Source organism: Branchiostoma floridae, chromosome 15 (genome assembly GCF_000003815.2).
Source record: "Branchiostoma floridae strain S238N-H82 chromosome 15, Bfl_VNyyK, whole genome shotgun sequence".
Lineage (NCBI taxonomy): Eukaryota > Metazoa > Chordata > Leptocardii > Amphioxiformes > Branchiostomatidae > Branchiostoma > Branchiostoma floridae.
The window spans coordinates 4,962,596-4,980,697 of NC_049993.1; the positions used below are offsets into that span (position 1 = coordinate 4,962,596).

The 18,102-nt window shown below is 41.5% G+C and overlaps 1 protein-coding gene across 4 annotated transcripts in view; it reads right to left on the reverse strand.

Annotated features, from left to right (window-relative positions):
* LOC118431315 (protein patched homolog 1-like) overlaps positions 1 to 18,102 on the reverse strand; it is a 61,328-nt gene that overhangs the window by 13,648 nt on the left and 29,578 nt on the right. For all 4 annotated transcript variants that reach the window (XM_035842435.1, XM_035842436.1, XM_035842434.1 and 1 more), the window contains exons 3-14: positions 14,169 to 14,358; positions 13,897 to 13,963; positions 11,885 to 11,982; positions 7,783 to 7,909; positions 7,477 to 7,569; positions 6,395 to 6,516; positions 5,477 to 5,624; positions 5,013 to 5,144; positions 4,719 to 4,874; positions 4,461 to 4,559; positions 1,345 to 2,001; positions 835 to 1,147 (exon numbers count right to left, since the gene is read on the reverse strand). In XM_035842435.1, the coding sequence (XP_035698328.1) occupies positions 835 to 1,147; positions 1,345 to 2,001; positions 4,461 to 4,559; positions 4,719 to 4,874; positions 5,013 to 5,144; positions 5,477 to 5,624; positions 6,395 to 6,516; positions 7,477 to 7,569; positions 7,783 to 7,909; positions 11,885 to 11,982; positions 13,897 to 13,963; positions 14,169 to 14,358 (2,202 nt within the window). The remainder of the gene's footprint in view (positions 1 to 834; positions 1,148 to 1,344; positions 2,002 to 4,460; positions 4,560 to 4,718; positions 4,875 to 5,012; positions 5,145 to 5,476; positions 5,625 to 6,394; positions 6,517 to 7,476; positions 7,570 to 7,782; positions 7,910 to 11,884; positions 11,983 to 13,896; positions 13,964 to 14,168; positions 14,359 to 18,102) is intronic.

The window sequence follows — 18,102 nt, forward strand, 5'->3', positions numbered from 1 at the left end:
TGACAGGATGATGCTGTTCTCCCATCAAGTTCTAGCTGTTATATTCACAGGTGTACAGATACACAATTTTCTTTGACAATCCAATGCCTACACTGTCCATGGAACAGCGTACAACTGTCTTGATACATGTTCATCAGCCATACACAGAAAAAAAACCTGACCAACTTGGTCACCAAGTAACCACACAGTTACTTGAGACCATCTCATTAGAGTGATGAATCAACTTTGAACTTAATGTGGTGCCTATCCAGCCTGTGTGCCTCCTGGTGAGGTAACCCACAGCCTTGTAGGTCTGCCCTTAGTGTTCCCCTCTCCCACTCAGGTCAGACCTCCCTCCCACTGGGTCCCTCTCAGTGACAGCACAACTTCCCAAACACAGAGGAGGGGATAAATCCTTTTCTTTTCTCCCCAGGCTTATAGATGCATCAGTTGTTAACTACTGGATCTTTGCCACGACACTATAATTCCCAGGGTGTGTTGTCAGGAATTTCGGGCCCTTGCTATACATCACACAGTATACAGGTTGCCAATATAAAGTAGCCATAATACAATCCACTTTTAAACCTACAGATACTGAGAAATGACCTTAGGTACTCTTTATCCTGACTTCAAATAGACATTTTATCATAGACTTCAATTGAATGTGAGATTCAATGATATTATATCATCTCAGTGGACATCTGATTATCATGTCTAGACCTACAATGTATGACAATTTTGTATACAATGCTGGACTACTTTAAATATATTTGCTGTTGTATACTTTTTGTCCTGTCTTATTTTCCTCTTACATCGTTCTTGTTAACAGACAAATAAACAATAAACAACACTCACCAAACAGCCACTGCCTGAAGTAACTCAGCCAATACTCCGGCAGGTTCCCTTCCGGTGTTAACACGATTTTGTTCACGCGCATGAAATCCTCATGCAGACTGTCCAAGCCAGCCTGGCCGTTCGGGTAGTCGTAATCCGACTGTGTGACTATGTACATGTTGTAGAAGGAAAAGTATTTTGACTGCAGTCTCAGGAAATCGTGCTCGCGAGAGCCCTTTGGCACGACGTCTGTTGTGTCAAGTCCGTCTTCTACAGTGGTAGTCCCGTATATTCCCCCCACAAGGAGCAGCGCAAATGCCACCAGCACCGCAATCTGAAATCAAAAGACAGAAAGTTACTTCTGGGGTAATCTTTATCCATACAATTGCAACAAATGTGAACATCATTGAAATACAAAAAGAAAGGTTATTTTTTCCTAAATTGATAGAATCAGGCATACCTACACTATCTATAAGCACAAAACCAGAAACATGGGCCAAAAATTACCAATCTAGAATTAAATTTACATACCTTCACTGGAAATCTTGCCAGGAAAGGTCCGTACGTGTTCCTGGCGAATGAACTCAGAGTCCAGTTCTTCTTGGCACAACACAGAACATTAGAGGACTCCGTCCCCTCTGTTTCAAAGTCCGGCGAAACAAGATTCCTGGTGGAAGACGATTCCGCCGTGGAAGGTGGCGTCCCGATGGGAGTCACCACATTCGAGGGAATCCACGGTCTGGTTACCGTTTGCGCTGGCGGAACAACAACTGTTACCGTCCTTCCCTCATTGTCTAAACTCGTCACTGTTTCCACAGTGGACTGTACAGTCACATTTGTCTGATGTCTCTGCGAATGTCTCGGAAGCGGCTCGCTCCGCACAGAGTCTGTATCCTCCTCAGGGGTGGCTTCCCGTACTCTTATGACCCGATTGGAAGATGAACTGTTCAGACAACAGAATATGTCCAACCTTTTGTTTCTCCGTCTCTCCAAGTCCCAACTGATGATGGCAGGGAAGATCAGAATGACTGACAAATAGTTAAAGAACACAACTACAGCGGACTGGATTGAGTAGTTCCGTAAGGCCGGGATCGGCACGATGGCGCCCATGAAGCAGGAAACGATGATGCTGAGGCTCGTCAGGGTCACGCTGACCCCCGTCCGCCGGAGACACTCCCCCGTCTGGTCCTGAAAATGCAACAGAAAACTTGTTTAATCAATGTGAACATTAAAACCATTTTTCGATTGGTTTAAGATAGCACTTCGACAATAATTCTTGCTTTGTTCATGAAAATTTATGTTTATTTCAGGGTTAGGTGGCAGTTTTGTTAGCTGCATTTGTCTTTTTTTTCTTTGACATTCCATTGTGTTTTCTTCAACTTCAAGAGAACAGGCTTAGATTGCTGTGTCTTTTGTAAAAGACATCAATAAGCAAAAGCTTTGCCAACAGACAATCAAAATTAAGCTGAATCCTGCAGTTAGCTCAACATCTTCAAAGCAATGGAAAACCCACATACACATCCTCCTAACTATCCATGTACCTCTAAACCCCTCTAAAGCCACTGCTCAATGTCTGAAAGAGCCCAGCTGCCCACTGTGCCACTGTGTGCCAAGCAACATGGTTTCAAAATGCCAAACACGGAAGCCCACTTGTAACCACAGTGCGACAGACACAGCCAAAGAAAGGCCACCTAACTTTCCTTGCTACACCACCTTTTCATGGACGCATTTATCAATCTGAAATGGCTTCTGCTACTTCTGTTGGGGACCTATTATTCTGGGATGATGACAGTTTGGGGCCTTCCAGGCCATTCTATTCTTCCATTCAAGTGAAGGGGAAAATCCCTATGAATGCCAGCATGACTTACTAAGGGGCATGCCCAATGAAACATTTCAGAGAATTCTATTCCACCACCCCTCATGCTTATTCATTAGCCACACAGTCCACAGAACAATGCTCAACCCAGTTTTCTTCCACTGCAAAACCATCCCATTTTTTACCAATCTTCAAGACATGATAGTTGTTGATAACTTGAAGGCTACCGGATGTGAAGACCTGACACTAAACCTGACATATATAGAACACCCAGCCAGCGGATGGTAACAAGCCAGTTGGTGTTGGAGGGGAGGGGGGCGCTGACTTGTGAACTCCTGTAATCTGATCCAATCGTAGGGATAATCATTACAGAGATCCTTACCATCATACAAGGGGGCAAGCGAGAATAAATAGAATTTGGGGAATTCTTCTGCGTATCGTTACTGTTTCAAAAGAGGGGGGATAAGGGGGGTTTTGTCTCCCGGATCAGGCCATGCATATGTACTAGGAAAACAAAAGCTCGGCATAGGGGAGGCCAGTGAAACTGTGGGTGGTCCGGAGTCAGGGAGAAAAAGGGAAATGCCAGCCCATCCGAGATAAATCTGCCCCTCTCTCTGGGCACCCCGCCAACTGCCAGCCTAGCAGGAGGAATTCAGCACCCAAAACCCCACCCAGCACAACAACACAAAAAACTTTATGATTTCTTACACAGGGAAGCTAGAGGAAGAGGACAGGGTGTGTGAGAGGGACACATGTGGGTGTGATTACAGGGCAGGGGTGCTGGGATCCATCCCATGTGGTTTCCATCTACAATCTCACACTTCTACAAAACTTTCAGTTCCTTCAGAATAGCTTCCACCATCACAATTATATGCCTGATTATACCATCAACTCTGCTTCTTGTAGGATTCTACCAGCTTCAAACATGGACAGCTTCTACATTTGTCTGCAAACCTGTCCAACTTGTCTGTTACCACCTTGTGGAACCACCTCTAGGAAAAACCACAAGTCCTAACTCCTTATCATCTCTGGAAATCGTTCCATTTACACTTCCTTATTTAACTTTACCTACAAGCAGCCATGGTGATGACTAAATACAACTGTTCCCACATGCCATTTTTTTCTGACTCCAATACGCCAGTACCAGTCAAATTTACTGCTGTTTTGAACCAGGTTTTTGTTAATTTTTAAGCTTGAATTGACCTGCCCAATCACTTGGAAGTCTACCCATCCTACAAGGTAGTTCCTGACTGTTGCATCCCCCCCAAGCTATCAATAAAATGTACCATAATTAACTTGTTTGGATAATGCCCGTTTGCAGTAGGCATCCTCGGAATTCCCATCAAAGTTTAGTTTGGATGTGGACCCTTTTGTTTGCCTTTGTCTTCAGGCCTACCTTTCGTCCCACAGCAACCACTGATCCAGTGTGGATCCTGTTACGCCAAGGATTACTCCGCCACCTTTTCCTAAACCTTCCTTCATCAGGCGTTACCAACATGTATTTTCTTAAATGCCCAAAGAGCGCTGCCTTGCTTACAGCGTTGTTGTGCAATTTGGGCAGAAAATCAGGTTGCCAACGCGGTGATTAAACTTTATTGGCAACGTTTCTTCCAGATGCATTGAGCGTCACCAAGGACATCTAAACCTTTTAACGTAGAGAGTAAAAATTGGTTGACTACAATGTGCTCTTTATGCTGCTATATCCTGACAGATTTGGGTGCTAAAATGAACTGCCAACCAAGGCAAAACATGCTGAAGATTGTCAACCTTGTTTGGCTCTTGGCTCTATCTCTAAAGAGAAGAAACATTTAAGAGAAAGATTGAAACTTACTAGGTATGCGACGTTGGGGGATGAGGTAGTACAACTGAAAGTGTGGGCGACCAGAAACATGTCGTCCACACCGAGACCAAGCGCTACAAACGGGAGCACCTGCAAAATGAAACAACAACAGGTCAGTGACGGTTTTCAATATATTATATTATTACAAAAATTACATTGACCACAACTGAAATAATACCATCAGATTTTCAAATGCACAACTAAGTACTTAATCTCCATAGTTCAACATTTGGTGCCATGGCAACTTACCTGGGTAGTTGATGCATTGAATGATAGACCAATCAGAGTGCAGAAGCCCAGCGCGGCAGCGACGGACATGGAGACAAGGATGACCCCCGCTAGTCCGACACCACCCTGGGACCTGACCGCACTCCGCCGCAGCATGGTGACACATGCGTACACAAGCTGGGAGAGAGGAAAGTATTCAGTTAAAATTTCATTTAGATATTTGTCTCAAGCACTCAGCCTTACACATATAGAAACGTAATCAACATGATTAAAAAGGAAAAGAATGAAAAACAGATTTGAAGAAGAAGAACGTACCATCAAACAGTACCCAGCCGCCACCCGGATATAGTTTGTCTGTGAGAAATCTTGAAGTAAGTCGTTGAGCGCCGCTGATGAAAAAGCATGGACCTGTTGGCCTAGGGAGTCATTGGCACTATTGTACACAGCCTGTGAAAGAAACATACAAACATGCAGTTAACAACAAAACAACAGCTATATCAGATACTACATCATCCTACACAAGTACAATCAATTAATCAACAGCTCTACTAGATTCCATAGAAATTGGAGACTGAATAATACTGAATAATACAGGTGCATTACAGAAGTTAGATTGGGATACAAATGTAGAAACTAACTCCTATAGCGAATTAACTCCCCTTGAACATTATTCAGTCTCTATTCAACGGATGTCTACAATTTTTCCAGCAGCCTATGGAGACTGGTGGGGGCTATTATAAATACAAGTATTCGTATACAAAATATTCACTGTCACTCACTTCTGTAAATTTTCTCTGCCATTCCTCGAGCACCTCTCCTGCTTTGCTGGGAGACCAGTGGATGTCGTGCACCTTGTAGTCATCCTTGTAGTACTCGTACAAAGCGTTGGGTTGGCTGAGAACAATGGCAGTCTGCAGCGCTTCAGCACTGGGGAGGGGGAAGGGGCAAAAACAAGTATAATTATTGGACCATGAACAAGAGTACATTACCTGCATTCTTTCACAGTTAAAACTAACAACACAATAATATTGTACTTTAGATTTCAAGATTGTAATGCATAGCTATAGCAGCAGCCAATAGTTTGACTCCGTTCACTGACTCTACTGTCAAGACAGATGACTTTTGTGACATTTATCAAGCTTTTGCTATAAATAAGCATGCAATTTCAAGCAACAGGATTCCTACTTCTTGACCTTGGGCTTGGTTATCATGATAAACGTTTTTGTCCTGCCTTGTAGCAAACAGAAACACTTGAACGTTGCAGCTAAGGGCTACAGGCATGCTAAGCATCCTCTTTAGACAGTTACAGGAATAGTAAAAAAAACGTATTAGAGAAAAACATCACAATCTAGCATTTCCTTGTTTCTCTCTTTTTATCAGTTATCAATATTTTTTTATGCTGCTTTCATAGTTTTTCTTGCATGAAATAAAACAGATACTTTGTTGCCAATTTTCTGTTTATGCTAACATATCAGCGGAATGTTCTTTGAGAGTTTGAGGGTTGACCTCTGGACTCTGTACCCAACTGTACCAACTACAGTTGAATTCCAGACACAACTAACTACAAGGTACGTCTTACAATTAATGCATTTAGTGCAATATGAACCCTAGCATAACAAATGACTGAACAATATTTCAGCCCATTAAAAAATGAAAAAAAGATTTGACCCCACCCCCCAAAAAAAGGGAAAACTTACCTAGTAATTTGGCCACTCTGGTTCTTTTTGAGTCCGCCTACAATCAGTTCCTCCGGCCACTGCATGTACTTGGTGGCGAACCCGGCACAGCCTCCCGTTAGTTCACTGTTGAAGTCGGGCACCTGCAAGTAGAACACAGCAGAATAAGGGCTAGCCAAGGTGGGGTTGGTAAAGGGCAGGGAGGTCCACACAAACAATGGTGTCAGGTGTACAAACATGAAACGACCCCGATCTTAGCTCTTCTCCCCGCTCAAAGGCAGGTATAACCCTTATTTGACCTGTAAACAGTGGTCGCACTATCGTTTTACAGGAGCGGACACCTAACCTGGGTTCAAAGTGAGGCGGTAAGACTCAGCCCAGGTACTGACACCCCCCACGCTAGGCCTACGGTCAACATGACATGGCATCAACCGAACATGGAACGTTTAAATAGGGACACGTACAGCACAACTGTGACATTTAAAAGGCACAGAAACAAAATTAAGAGAAGTGCAAAAATCATCTAACATAGTTACAAAAACTGGCACACCTACCCAACAGCCTTAGCAAGGCAGCTTTCATGGAAACAAGCCACCACAGAGGCAATTAGTGTTGAAAAACACTGCAATCATTTTTCTTATAATGTTCAAGATCTATGGATCCTAAAAATGACTACTAAGAACAGAGCTGATAGGATGACAAATGGCATCAGATTTGTTCCCTTTAGTCAGCCTTTCTTCAAATGTACATCACCACCATAATAAAAAATCCCAATACAAGATGTAAAAACTTTGTTGATTGAGATTAAAACATCACTAGAAAAAGAAGCATGCACTCCACAGCAGTTCTTGTTTTGCATCTGATTCTGGGTGGCCGCATTTGGCATGCAGGAGACGTGCAATTGGGATCATACGATTAGAAGGCAATTACAGCTGCAAGAGGAACAATCCCTGGTATGATACCCCCAGAACGATCCTCGTATTTCTCTACAACAACTGACAATCAACACGCTGACATCCATGCTTACAAATCACTGTTACAAACATTGCAGGACAGGTCTGACGGAAAGATTTATAATCAAGAGTTGTGGAAAGTTTTGTTACCTCTTTTGTGTATTTGTTGGGAGCTGTTTCTGGACACTCTGGATCCTCTGGGTTCAGACAAGGTTTTTCCTGGTACCCAGTGGTTATGCCAGCCTGAAGAAGAAACATGATGTTAGACAATCATTACTCAACAAATGTTGCTTCCTCTTTTCTTCCTGATATCTGTATCGGTATCTGTAAAGCCAGTACTGTCTAACCCCCTTTGGCACAACATGCCAGCTTATAATAGTAAAGCTAGCATCTGTATCTTTACATATAAGTTTCTCTTGACTATCAAAAGCTTAAAAAATCACAAGAAATGCCCACCTTGTCGAACAGATCCTGAAAGGTGTCCAGTGGAAAATAGCTTGCCATGATGTCTGAACTTTTGTTGAGCTCTTCCAACATGCCCAGTGGATTTAAATTCGTCCATCTGACATTAGAAGAATAATTCCTGCAAAGAAAACAGAGATACTCAGATTTGTTGTATGTATGTGTTCCTTCATAGCAAAGTAAGATAGAAGAGCTTGATTTGTTACCTCAATGTTGATGCTGTCAAATGGAACTATTTGATTGTTAGTGTTTGGGAGTGGGAACTATAGCAACATAGATAGATGCTGCCAATAGTTTCTTTTAGTTCACACTTAAAGCCATTTCAGTGGCAGCTGATTTGGTAAGGAGGTTGCCACAAACGTCCCTCTCTATGCTGCCCAGGTACTAAAGGCAAGGAGCCCTGGAATCAACAATCTTGCACCAGAGTGAGGCTGGCACCACAGGCCGACCACCCCAGACAAAATAAGCAGGCTGACAAGAGCCAGGGCCATCTTTCCACTCCTGGTGTCCCACCCAAAACTTCCCAGCTCACAGGAAAACTCACTAACTTGGCGACGTCCCAATAATTACACAAATGTTCCTCAAACTTCAAGATGGTTCTGATCAGATAGCAAGCAGACTGACAACACTAAGTTTAGCGACCATCGTTCTAGTGAGCTAAGCAGCCTTCCTTTATGTGGCATATCCTGGTAACTAGAAATAATTTGATAATATTGTAAAAAAAAGGAATAAAAATGCCCCCTTCCATTTTCAGTCATCTCTTATCTGTATACTATATGTAAGTAATAGCTCCATGAGACTGCTCAGTTTTATCTTGCAATGAGCTGATGTCATCTTGCTACAGCTTGTGACTTCCTACTTGTGACTGCTAAGTCATCTACTATCAGACCACAAATCCACCCCCACCCTCAAGTGGCAAACTCATTAGCCTGTGGAAAGTGTCACATCTATCACGCACAGCTAGAGGAGGTCTTCTGCAGTATGTTACAAAAACGGACTATTCAAAAATTGCTGTTTCTCAAAAACCTCAGCTCCAGGTTACTAAAATGTTTATTTTGACATTAAGAAATGTTCTGAAAAAAATGTAAAAGCCAGGCCCGCTTTCACATACTTAATGATGTGCCTGAAAGATCTAGATAACAAAAATGCTGCGGATCGAACCAATATCATTACAGCTCTGGCCATCTTGTTTTTCTTTCCTCCTCTCTAAATTTTGCTACTGTCCTAGAATCTGGTAGTTTAGACAACCACAAGTGGATTTGCCTCCGAAAGAATCTGAAAAATGAGTCCGTGAAACAGAGAGGCACTAATGGTGTGGAATGCAGGAATGTGTATATCCTGTGCAGGCCTCAGCTAAACTTACAGTTATAAACCACAATAGATCTGAAGGCTGGTAGTCAGTTTTGGTGCAACCAGGAGCGATGATATTCATACTACCTCAGATGCACTGCTAGCAAAATGCTTCAGGACGAGTTAGAAGAGACGGTAGATTGATGCAGTGGAAATGAAGGCCCTGTCTACAGTCATTTTCCGCCCTCCCCTCTGGGCAGGCATTACAGTGCTGCTGACAGATATAGAGCACACTAGATGCTACCACTGACTCCCGATGACCTTGCAGTGCACTTAACCATCTTGCCTGGCTACTTCCAGATGAGGCTTTCCTTATAGACATTCCAGGGAAGAATCTGTCACTGATTCGGTCTACCAACAGGTACCGCACACCCTAAGAAAGTCCTTGAGGAACATCAGTGACATGACATCCATGATGATGGGCTTTGATTTTTTTTCTTTTTTGATTGACATGATGGGGAAATGGCAAATTATCTGCATTGTTGTGGGGTGGGCCTTGGCAGACTGGAACAAGCATATATTAGCATACCTCTGCAATCACAGAACGTCCCCTCTATCACTCGGCCAGGTAATGAGGGGGTAATGTCATCCTCCGTACAAAAGGCCCCATTCTTCCCAAAAAAACGATGACAGCCGCCCCAGGGCAAGGGAGCTGCAATTAGCAGGCGGAGTGGGGTTGACTGCTGCTAGGAGGATGTGGCCACCATGGAACAAGCCATCCAGGCCGTCACCTCAACCCGACCTTTCCAAACTCCAACATTTCCTGGGGAAATTCTAGCACCGGCCCGCCCCCATGTGTCATATTTAATATCACCACCACTCACTCTCAATTACCACTGGCAAGACTTGTCCTAGTTGTTTAAGTCGGCTTCAGGGCCAACGTCTTGATAGCGGAGGGATTAAGAAGGAGAATCTGGGCATGACAACTTCCTCTGTGCAGAACAAAAGGCTAACAACAGCTGCATCCACGTGCTACAGGTGCTTAGCTACCTGTCTGGCATACAGCTAGCAAAAGACCTAGTATGCATACCTTTACTCTAGTAGCAAACTTGGTATTTCTTTGTAGTCTATGGACTTCATCCAACAATTGAAGACATCTACTGAACACCTTAGTGATAGCTTGAACACACTATTGCCTGTATTACCTGATGTCATTTTTACTTGGGCATTTTCAACTTATGCAGTTGGAGGCAAATCTTAATGGAGATACCGTATTTCTTCTAATAAACCGCGCACTTTTTTGACATTTCAACTTTGAAGTTGGTGCTTCAGGTCAAAGCCAAAGTCGGGGTGCGCGCTTTATTTAGGGGTTGTCTCAAGAAAAATCACGTAACAAGCCAGAAAGCCAGCGATTACGCCGCGAGGTATCGCGCTGAACATCGATAATTTATGCATTTGTCTTTCGTTTATTATTTACAAGATAACAATGTTAACGTTATATAGACTTAAAATTACGCATGCTTATGTTATTCTTTGTATTAAAAATAATATAGTTGTAATGATATTTATAAGAATGATATTATAAGAATGACGTGAAAAAGAAAAACGGAGACAATCGTCCGACTTTTTGCAGCGTGCTGGGGCTGGCATAATTTGTTAGTTATGTTACAAATATTTTATCCCCGAGGCATCACGCGGCTGCACGCCGGCACATCGTGTATTATCCACGAGCATTTTGACCCAAAACATAATTGCTATGATCAGAAAATGTTGCAGGGTTCTTCTTTGCAGGAGTTTTGTTTTTGTGTGACGAGAAAAATGCGACATTATAATTTTTCGGGGTGTCTGGAAACCCACGCTAAGTTTCAGCACACTTACGGCTGCATCGAAACCCAAAATTACGCTAGAGACACCATAAATTCACATATAAAAGCATGTTTCCACGGAAGGTTCTTTGTATTATGCATATCTTAACTAGAATGGTGCAATGTAATCGTTGAAAATAGCGTTCTTTTGCGTTTCAAAAATGTAACTCTGAGAATCAAAATGGCGGCAAGCTAGCTGCAAGCCGCGGGAAAGCTCCCATGATGCACCGCTGCAACCAATCAGAGCGCGAGTTCGCCGGGGAATCCCCGTCATTAGTATTCAGTTGTTGTTGTTGTGGTGGCTTCAACCAATCAGAGATGCGTATTTCCGATCCTGCAGACGCCGCGTTTCGTGCCGCGCTGTCCAAAAATACGTATTTCTCGGGAAGAACAGCGGGCCACGATGTTTTATTATGACAGTAAATGTGTTTTTTTTTAGTTTATCATCGAAAAGCCCGGTAAAATTTAACGTTTTGATGTCTGCTCACTCGATATAATGGCATCTTGTAGCATGAAAATTCTCATCGCGCTGCGTGAGCAAGCCGCCGATAAATTATTGGTAGAGTGAATTTTCTCTACGTAACTTTACAAGTGCGGTGCCGATCCAGAAATTGTATCATTTTTCTAAAAGTTTCATAGGAAATTAGGCGAATAAACATCAAAGGGTGCTGCGCTATATGAGGGCGCGGCCAAGTTTTGAGGGTACCCCCGGTGCGATCGTCAGCAAAAATTAGGTGCGCGGATTATTGAGGGGTTTCCCTTGACTATCTCAGCTTGCGTGTAAGGGCACACGATGAGCCCCAAATCGGGGGTGCGCATTTTATTTGGGGTGCGCGGTTTAATGAAAGAAATACGGTACAGGTAGTGCAGACATGGGAAAAAAATGACCTTACACTTTGGAAATTCTAAACCTGGTTAAAACAATTGAGAACTATACTTACGGAATAATCACAGGTCTATCTGGACCGAGGAGCTTGGATCCTTCCCAGAAACAATCCAATGGAGTTATAATCACACATGGGTACAGCTTCTCAATTGTCTGTGGGAAGAAGAAGATTCATACAATCACATGTTTGATAGTAAGATTTTATTTATCAAAAATACAATATGATAAATAAAGAGTCATGTGTTTTCCTATCGCAACCTCAGTCCCATAAATTATGAAGGTTTCAGGTTTTTTTTTTAAATTAATGCCATCTGACATCGAAAATCTAGCATTTTAATGAAGCAAACTGCAGGGAAAGGAATATCTTTTTTTCCAGTGTTGGAACATTCCTGTCACAGATGACCCCTGACCTCAAGGGAATCCTTCACCAGGGAAGGGAGGTCAAAGGTTATGTCCCTGTCATGATTTGACCCTCCCAGTTGAGTTTTTCACAAGATGCTACTGAGAAACACCCTAATTTTTGTATTGTCTACATCCTCAGTCCAGTTCTTCAACCAATAATACTTCAGTATATAACTTCATGCTTTAGTGAGTTTAATTAATACTAATACAAATTCAATATCTAGACATTCTTTCAATGTTGCTTGGTTTCAATTTGAGCTCACGTGAATTCAGCAAAGTACAGTAACCTGAATAATTAAGAAAATAGGAGCTGTGACAAACAGCTCTGCCTGCCACCCCCCCACTGGGCAAACCCTGGTACCATCTGAGTATTTTCAACATGGACAAAGATACAGTGTCCCCAAATGTGGCTCAGTGTTTACCCACATTAGTCGGAGGCATTGGACCTGACCTGAACTATTGCACTTGGGTAGTTTTCTGTGCCTCACCCTGGCTTAATTGTAACACTAGTCCGTATAGGACTGAAGAAAACAAGGGATAATTTGCAGTGCGTTGCCTTTCAGTCCACTGATTCTACCCAAGCCCTAACACTATGGAGTATCACAGAACTTCAGAAGCGGAACCATTACTTAGAAAAATATCTGCTTTTCGAGTTATCAACTTAGTTTTGATCAGATCTTTGTACATATGCCCATGAATAGAGGTTAATGAACAATATATATAGATGGTACATCCTTTTTTTAAGCATTTGGCTGAATCCAGTTTGATCTATCATATTTGCTATTTTAAAAACTCTCACAGGACGGTAAGTCTTATTTTTGTTGAAGCTGCTAACAGCCAGGCCAGGCTTGCAGACCCATATAACTATTCCTTATGTCCCCTCATAAATTTGTGTCTGGGACAGTTTTAACACATGTCCAGTGATCCACAACCGGGAAACTCAAAACAGACCTTGCTGATTATCTGTGGGGAGGGGGGCATGAATCTTGTTCACACTTCCCTGAGGAACACAAGTTCTTTACCCTTCTTTTCCTGTTTTCTCAAGTGTGGTGCTTCCTAAAAGGATTACTTCATTAGAACCTAATCTAAGCAGGTGCTAATTTCTTTAATGTATAATTAATTTCAATGGAAACTGAGGAGTCAATCCCACAACATTTGAAAGATGCATTGGTTTCTTTGATGCTGATATCTAACACCATGCTTGCAGTATGACTGCATTTAAAGATTGTCATTTTCCTCCCCATTTTAGATGGCCTTCCTCGAAATTACACCACTGTTTGTATTTAGGACAAGACATTTTAAGTACTAGCCAGTGTTCAGTTCTTATGTTTTTTCCCACAATCACAAGAGATACCTTACAGACATAATCATAACACAGAGGCAGTGGAAACAAAGTAAAGCCTGTGCTGTGAGCTGTATCAACAGGAAGCAACCATTTTGTTGTAACTACACTGTACACACTGAAACTGCCTTTTCCGTTGGGCATATCCCTTATCATTACAAACACAACTCAAGTACTCATTTTTGCATCTTCTTCACATAATTACACAATATCTTCACATTTGTATTGTAGAAAGCCCTCTTTTGTTGGTTTCAACATCACGCTTGAACTGAGTGACATGCTAACTCTACTAAACGCAGACATGAATGAACAGTAGTACTCACCATAGCAAACACTCCTTCTAATACAGGAAGGCTGGTGACATAACATACATCCTTCATATTCCAATCTCTGTGAACAAAGAGAAATCAAACATGACTCTATAAGCATTTCATTGCCCTTCTATATCTTGTTATAATCATTTCATATTAAGTGGATTTTAGATATTTAGACATTCATAGATCTACATAAATGTTTCTAGAAATCTAAAAAAACTACAACACAATGATATTGTTGATAATATTATCAAAGAAACAAAGAAAGAAGGAATACTCACACTCCAAATAACTCTACTTGCACATCTGCTGCTGCTAATACTGACTGTAAGTGCTGATTTAGTGCATTATGTGTCAGCACATTGTCCCCTTCGTTCTTGGCTGTTGTGATTATAACTTGATAATCGGTCCCCATTTCTTCCCCCAAAGATTCTTTTGTATATCTTAGCTCCTCTTCTAATCTGCCACCAACTGCAACAAAGAAAAGGAAGACTTGTTTTAGTATCAATGTCAAAACTAGCTTTGAAGCACTAAATAATGTGTGAACAATATAAAAAAGGCTTGTGTGTCATCATTTACATGCAATATTGTTTTTGTTGATGTTATGAATGGGGTAGCATGCAATGAAAGAACAAACTCTTAGAAATATTCTTAAACAGATAAACAAACTTCCACTTTTAGTTCATATGAGATGCCTACATCAGTTCAGTACAACTTCTTAGACCAGAATATCGTAATCTGTATTGCTGCATCTTGGTACTGCAAGATGCAACAATACTTTTTATGACATAATTATATTACTAGTAGTGTCTATGTAGTACATTACCTTACAACGATATTGGAAAATAAAAGTTTATTTCAAAATTCAGGTTAACAGAGGGCAATTGAAAACTACCAGAGATCAAATCTATAGCTTCCAAAGGCAGAGGAAGTCTGCATTTCATCAGATATAACAGTTACTACTAGTAATTTATGATGACTGCATGAACAAAAAAAAGCATATGTACATGGTGCATGTATGAAGGTCTATGAACTGAAGTAGTCTAACTTGTCCCACAAAATGTTCAATTCTGACAGTACTGCAATGACTCCTTTGAAAACCAAGAAGCTAATGCACTAAGCTATACTTTGGCCTGAAGGCCTTGTTTTCTCCAAATAGAACTAAATATGTCAACTTCCCCTGAAGTTCACCTCATCTATCAAAGCAACTTCCCCCATCCCAACCAGAACTATAAATCACACGGCGACCATTAGAGGAGGACATTGCTGGATTTCTGAGTGATGGTTTCAGCTAGGATAATAGCAGACTGGAGACAAAAACCTGGGGACATTACACTAACAATTGAAGGGGGTTTGTTCTTGTCAACATATAGGGTGAAACACATTATTTTTCTTTTTTTTTTCATTTCCTCTAAATTCCTAGTCGTTTTAAAATACATACCCAAGTTACAGTACTACATTGTTTATCATGTTCCTTATTTATACCAGTAACCAATTCATTTCTTTAAAAGTTACCCATAGGACACCCCTTGCCATAATGGTACACCCCTGCATTTTGGGAGGCCATGATGCATGCAGGGAAACAGCAAGCAGCCCCTGGGTTGTATCTCCAGTGACAGCTGTATATGTGGGTTATCATGGTCCAAACAACTTTCTGTATCAGTCTGCACACAGCACTAACACATAGTGACAAACCTTTTTGATGCAAGACTAAAAATATAGGCATGTTTCAGGTATAAAAATTGATACTTCAATTCAATCCAAAGCATTGAAATGGTCTATAATAAGAATAATAGAAATAATAGTAATGTCGTATTACATAAATGTCTTGACATATCTGGAACTCATTTATTTTTAGAGAGATTACAGCAATGAAAAGTGATGCAATTGAAGAGGTAGTGAAATTTGGTACATGTCGATAAAGTAGGTCAGCAAACTGAATGTTTACATGTGTTACTGCCTCAGGCAATAAAATCCACATGGAATGAGTAAGGTTTACTCCAGCCTAGCACCACGCCAACATTTGAATGAAACAGCAGCGCCATCAAGCCCTTAGGACATACCAAATCAACAACATCATCAACAAAAGCTACAAATCTCAGAAAGAAATCTTCAACTTATATTAGAACATAGAACATAGAATTTAGGTACGGCATCTTTGCCTCCTTGCGGACCAAAAGTATACGTCCTTTGCAGACATATCTGACAAATAACCCAAGACAATACAATTTCAAGAGGTTCTAACCTGTCTGTGTCTTACCTCACACAAGCCAAGGAATCTATTGGCACAGGTCTGGGCCACCACCGAGCTTCTATCACTGTGTAAACTAACCACCCAACTTATCCCAGCTTTCAGCAGTCAGTGCCTTTGAACTAGCAACCCAGACAGAGGAAACCAATACCACTTTCCTCCAACTTCCAAGATGCTTCTTTTCCTTGTCTAGCAATTGTTTTGCTAGATCTTGAATATAAATAGAACAGTAACACTAACTTTGATACAAGTATTCAAGTGTTGTGGGCTGAAAGGAAGGGTGACCCGTGCTTAACTCCGTTTCCTTCTTGTTCAGCAGACATCTACTTCATAGATGAAATCTCACAAAACATGTTTTTCCTTCTGCCTATTGTTCATCTTACTACAGTTCTTGCTTTTTCATCCTTGGATACATTTACCTTATGGAACAAAATGGAAGAATTTTTTTTTTTAAAATGTCGAAGACATTTTGGTGCTTGTCTTATCAATTCTATCAGTCAGGAAAAGGGATGTTCCAACTGTCTGACTATGCTGGTTCAAAGTTTGCAGTGAAGCATGCAAAAGGGTTGGCATAGAGAAGATACATATATCTTCTGCTCTACACTACTGAGTACTGTTTCCTTTTTCCCTTCCTGACAGACAGAAGACAACCAACCTCAAACCCAAGCCTGAACTAGATAGCATTGTTTTGGCATCATTAGTGGAGACTCAAACATATTAAGACTAGAACAGAGGCTGCAAAACACCTTCCCAGGCCCCACTCCTTCAAGTAGAACAAGCAGTTTCCTAGCAGTAACTCTCAGTAATTGCAGTGGAAGGAAGGAGAAATCATCACAAGGCCTTGGGGTGAGGGGAGTGACCTTCCTCCCCCATGAGGAAAGAGTTCTAAGGTCAAGCCAGATGATAAGCATAGAAACACAACCTCCTAAATTAGCGACAAAACGGAAACTGTGCCAACTGCAGCATAGCCATAAAGGCTTGGTACTTTCTAAACAAATCTAGACACGAAACGTGCCGCAAAGTTGCTCTGACAAATAATGATGGATAGTCTACCAGTGAAATAAACATCTCAATGTCAATGTCCATATGCTACATTTTCTCTTCCTCCCTCCAAGACCTATTAATCCTTTCCCCCTCTTAAGATACTCTCCTGAACAGTTTACAGTAAATCTGCACCCAGTTAACTTTATTTCAAACTTCTTTCCAAGATCTGCAAATCCCTATTCCCATAAAAGATTGTCCCCTGCACACAACGCAGTAAATTGGTGCCCTGTTAGCGCGTCTCCGAACCGCGAACAGTAGGAAGGTCTGCCAACAGTAGGTCCCACAAACCAATGTCAACCCTCCCATGGCAGAAAGGACAAATCCCCATGACCTGAGGAATGCCTGCGCTCCCTCCCTGTCCCAGGAACCATCCTGACAACCAGCCATATGTCTCTCTCAACTTGGCATGGTTGTGGCCCAGCACACAGCAATGTAGGGCATATAGATCATGTTACCTTGTCTATATTGTATATACCTACCCATGAAACTTTATTTTTGCAACTCTCAACTCTTGCTGTCATACCAATGTAGTTAACTCCGCAACTTCTTTAGTGCATGACATCTTAGCTTTGTCAATTTTCAATCTTTCCAGAGATCTTTCCAGTCTTCACCAACTTTTAACCAGCTTTCTAAATGATATATCATAATATATCAAATGATATATCAAATGCATAGCTACTCAAATCTACCATAGACGAATCCTTTGCTTTATTTGATCCTACCCTTTTCTATCATACTCTATGAAGCAATCTTTAGAGAGAAAGGAAAATTACTGTCCCAAATTTGGGCTAGTCTAAATTCTTGTTTGAAGGAATGCAGACAGAAACAGCAAATGATAGCTCTGTACCAAACCAAAACAGGAGTCCTCTTAGCAACTCGAATAGCATTCATTTCGGCCTAACAGTTACTACTTAGTACTT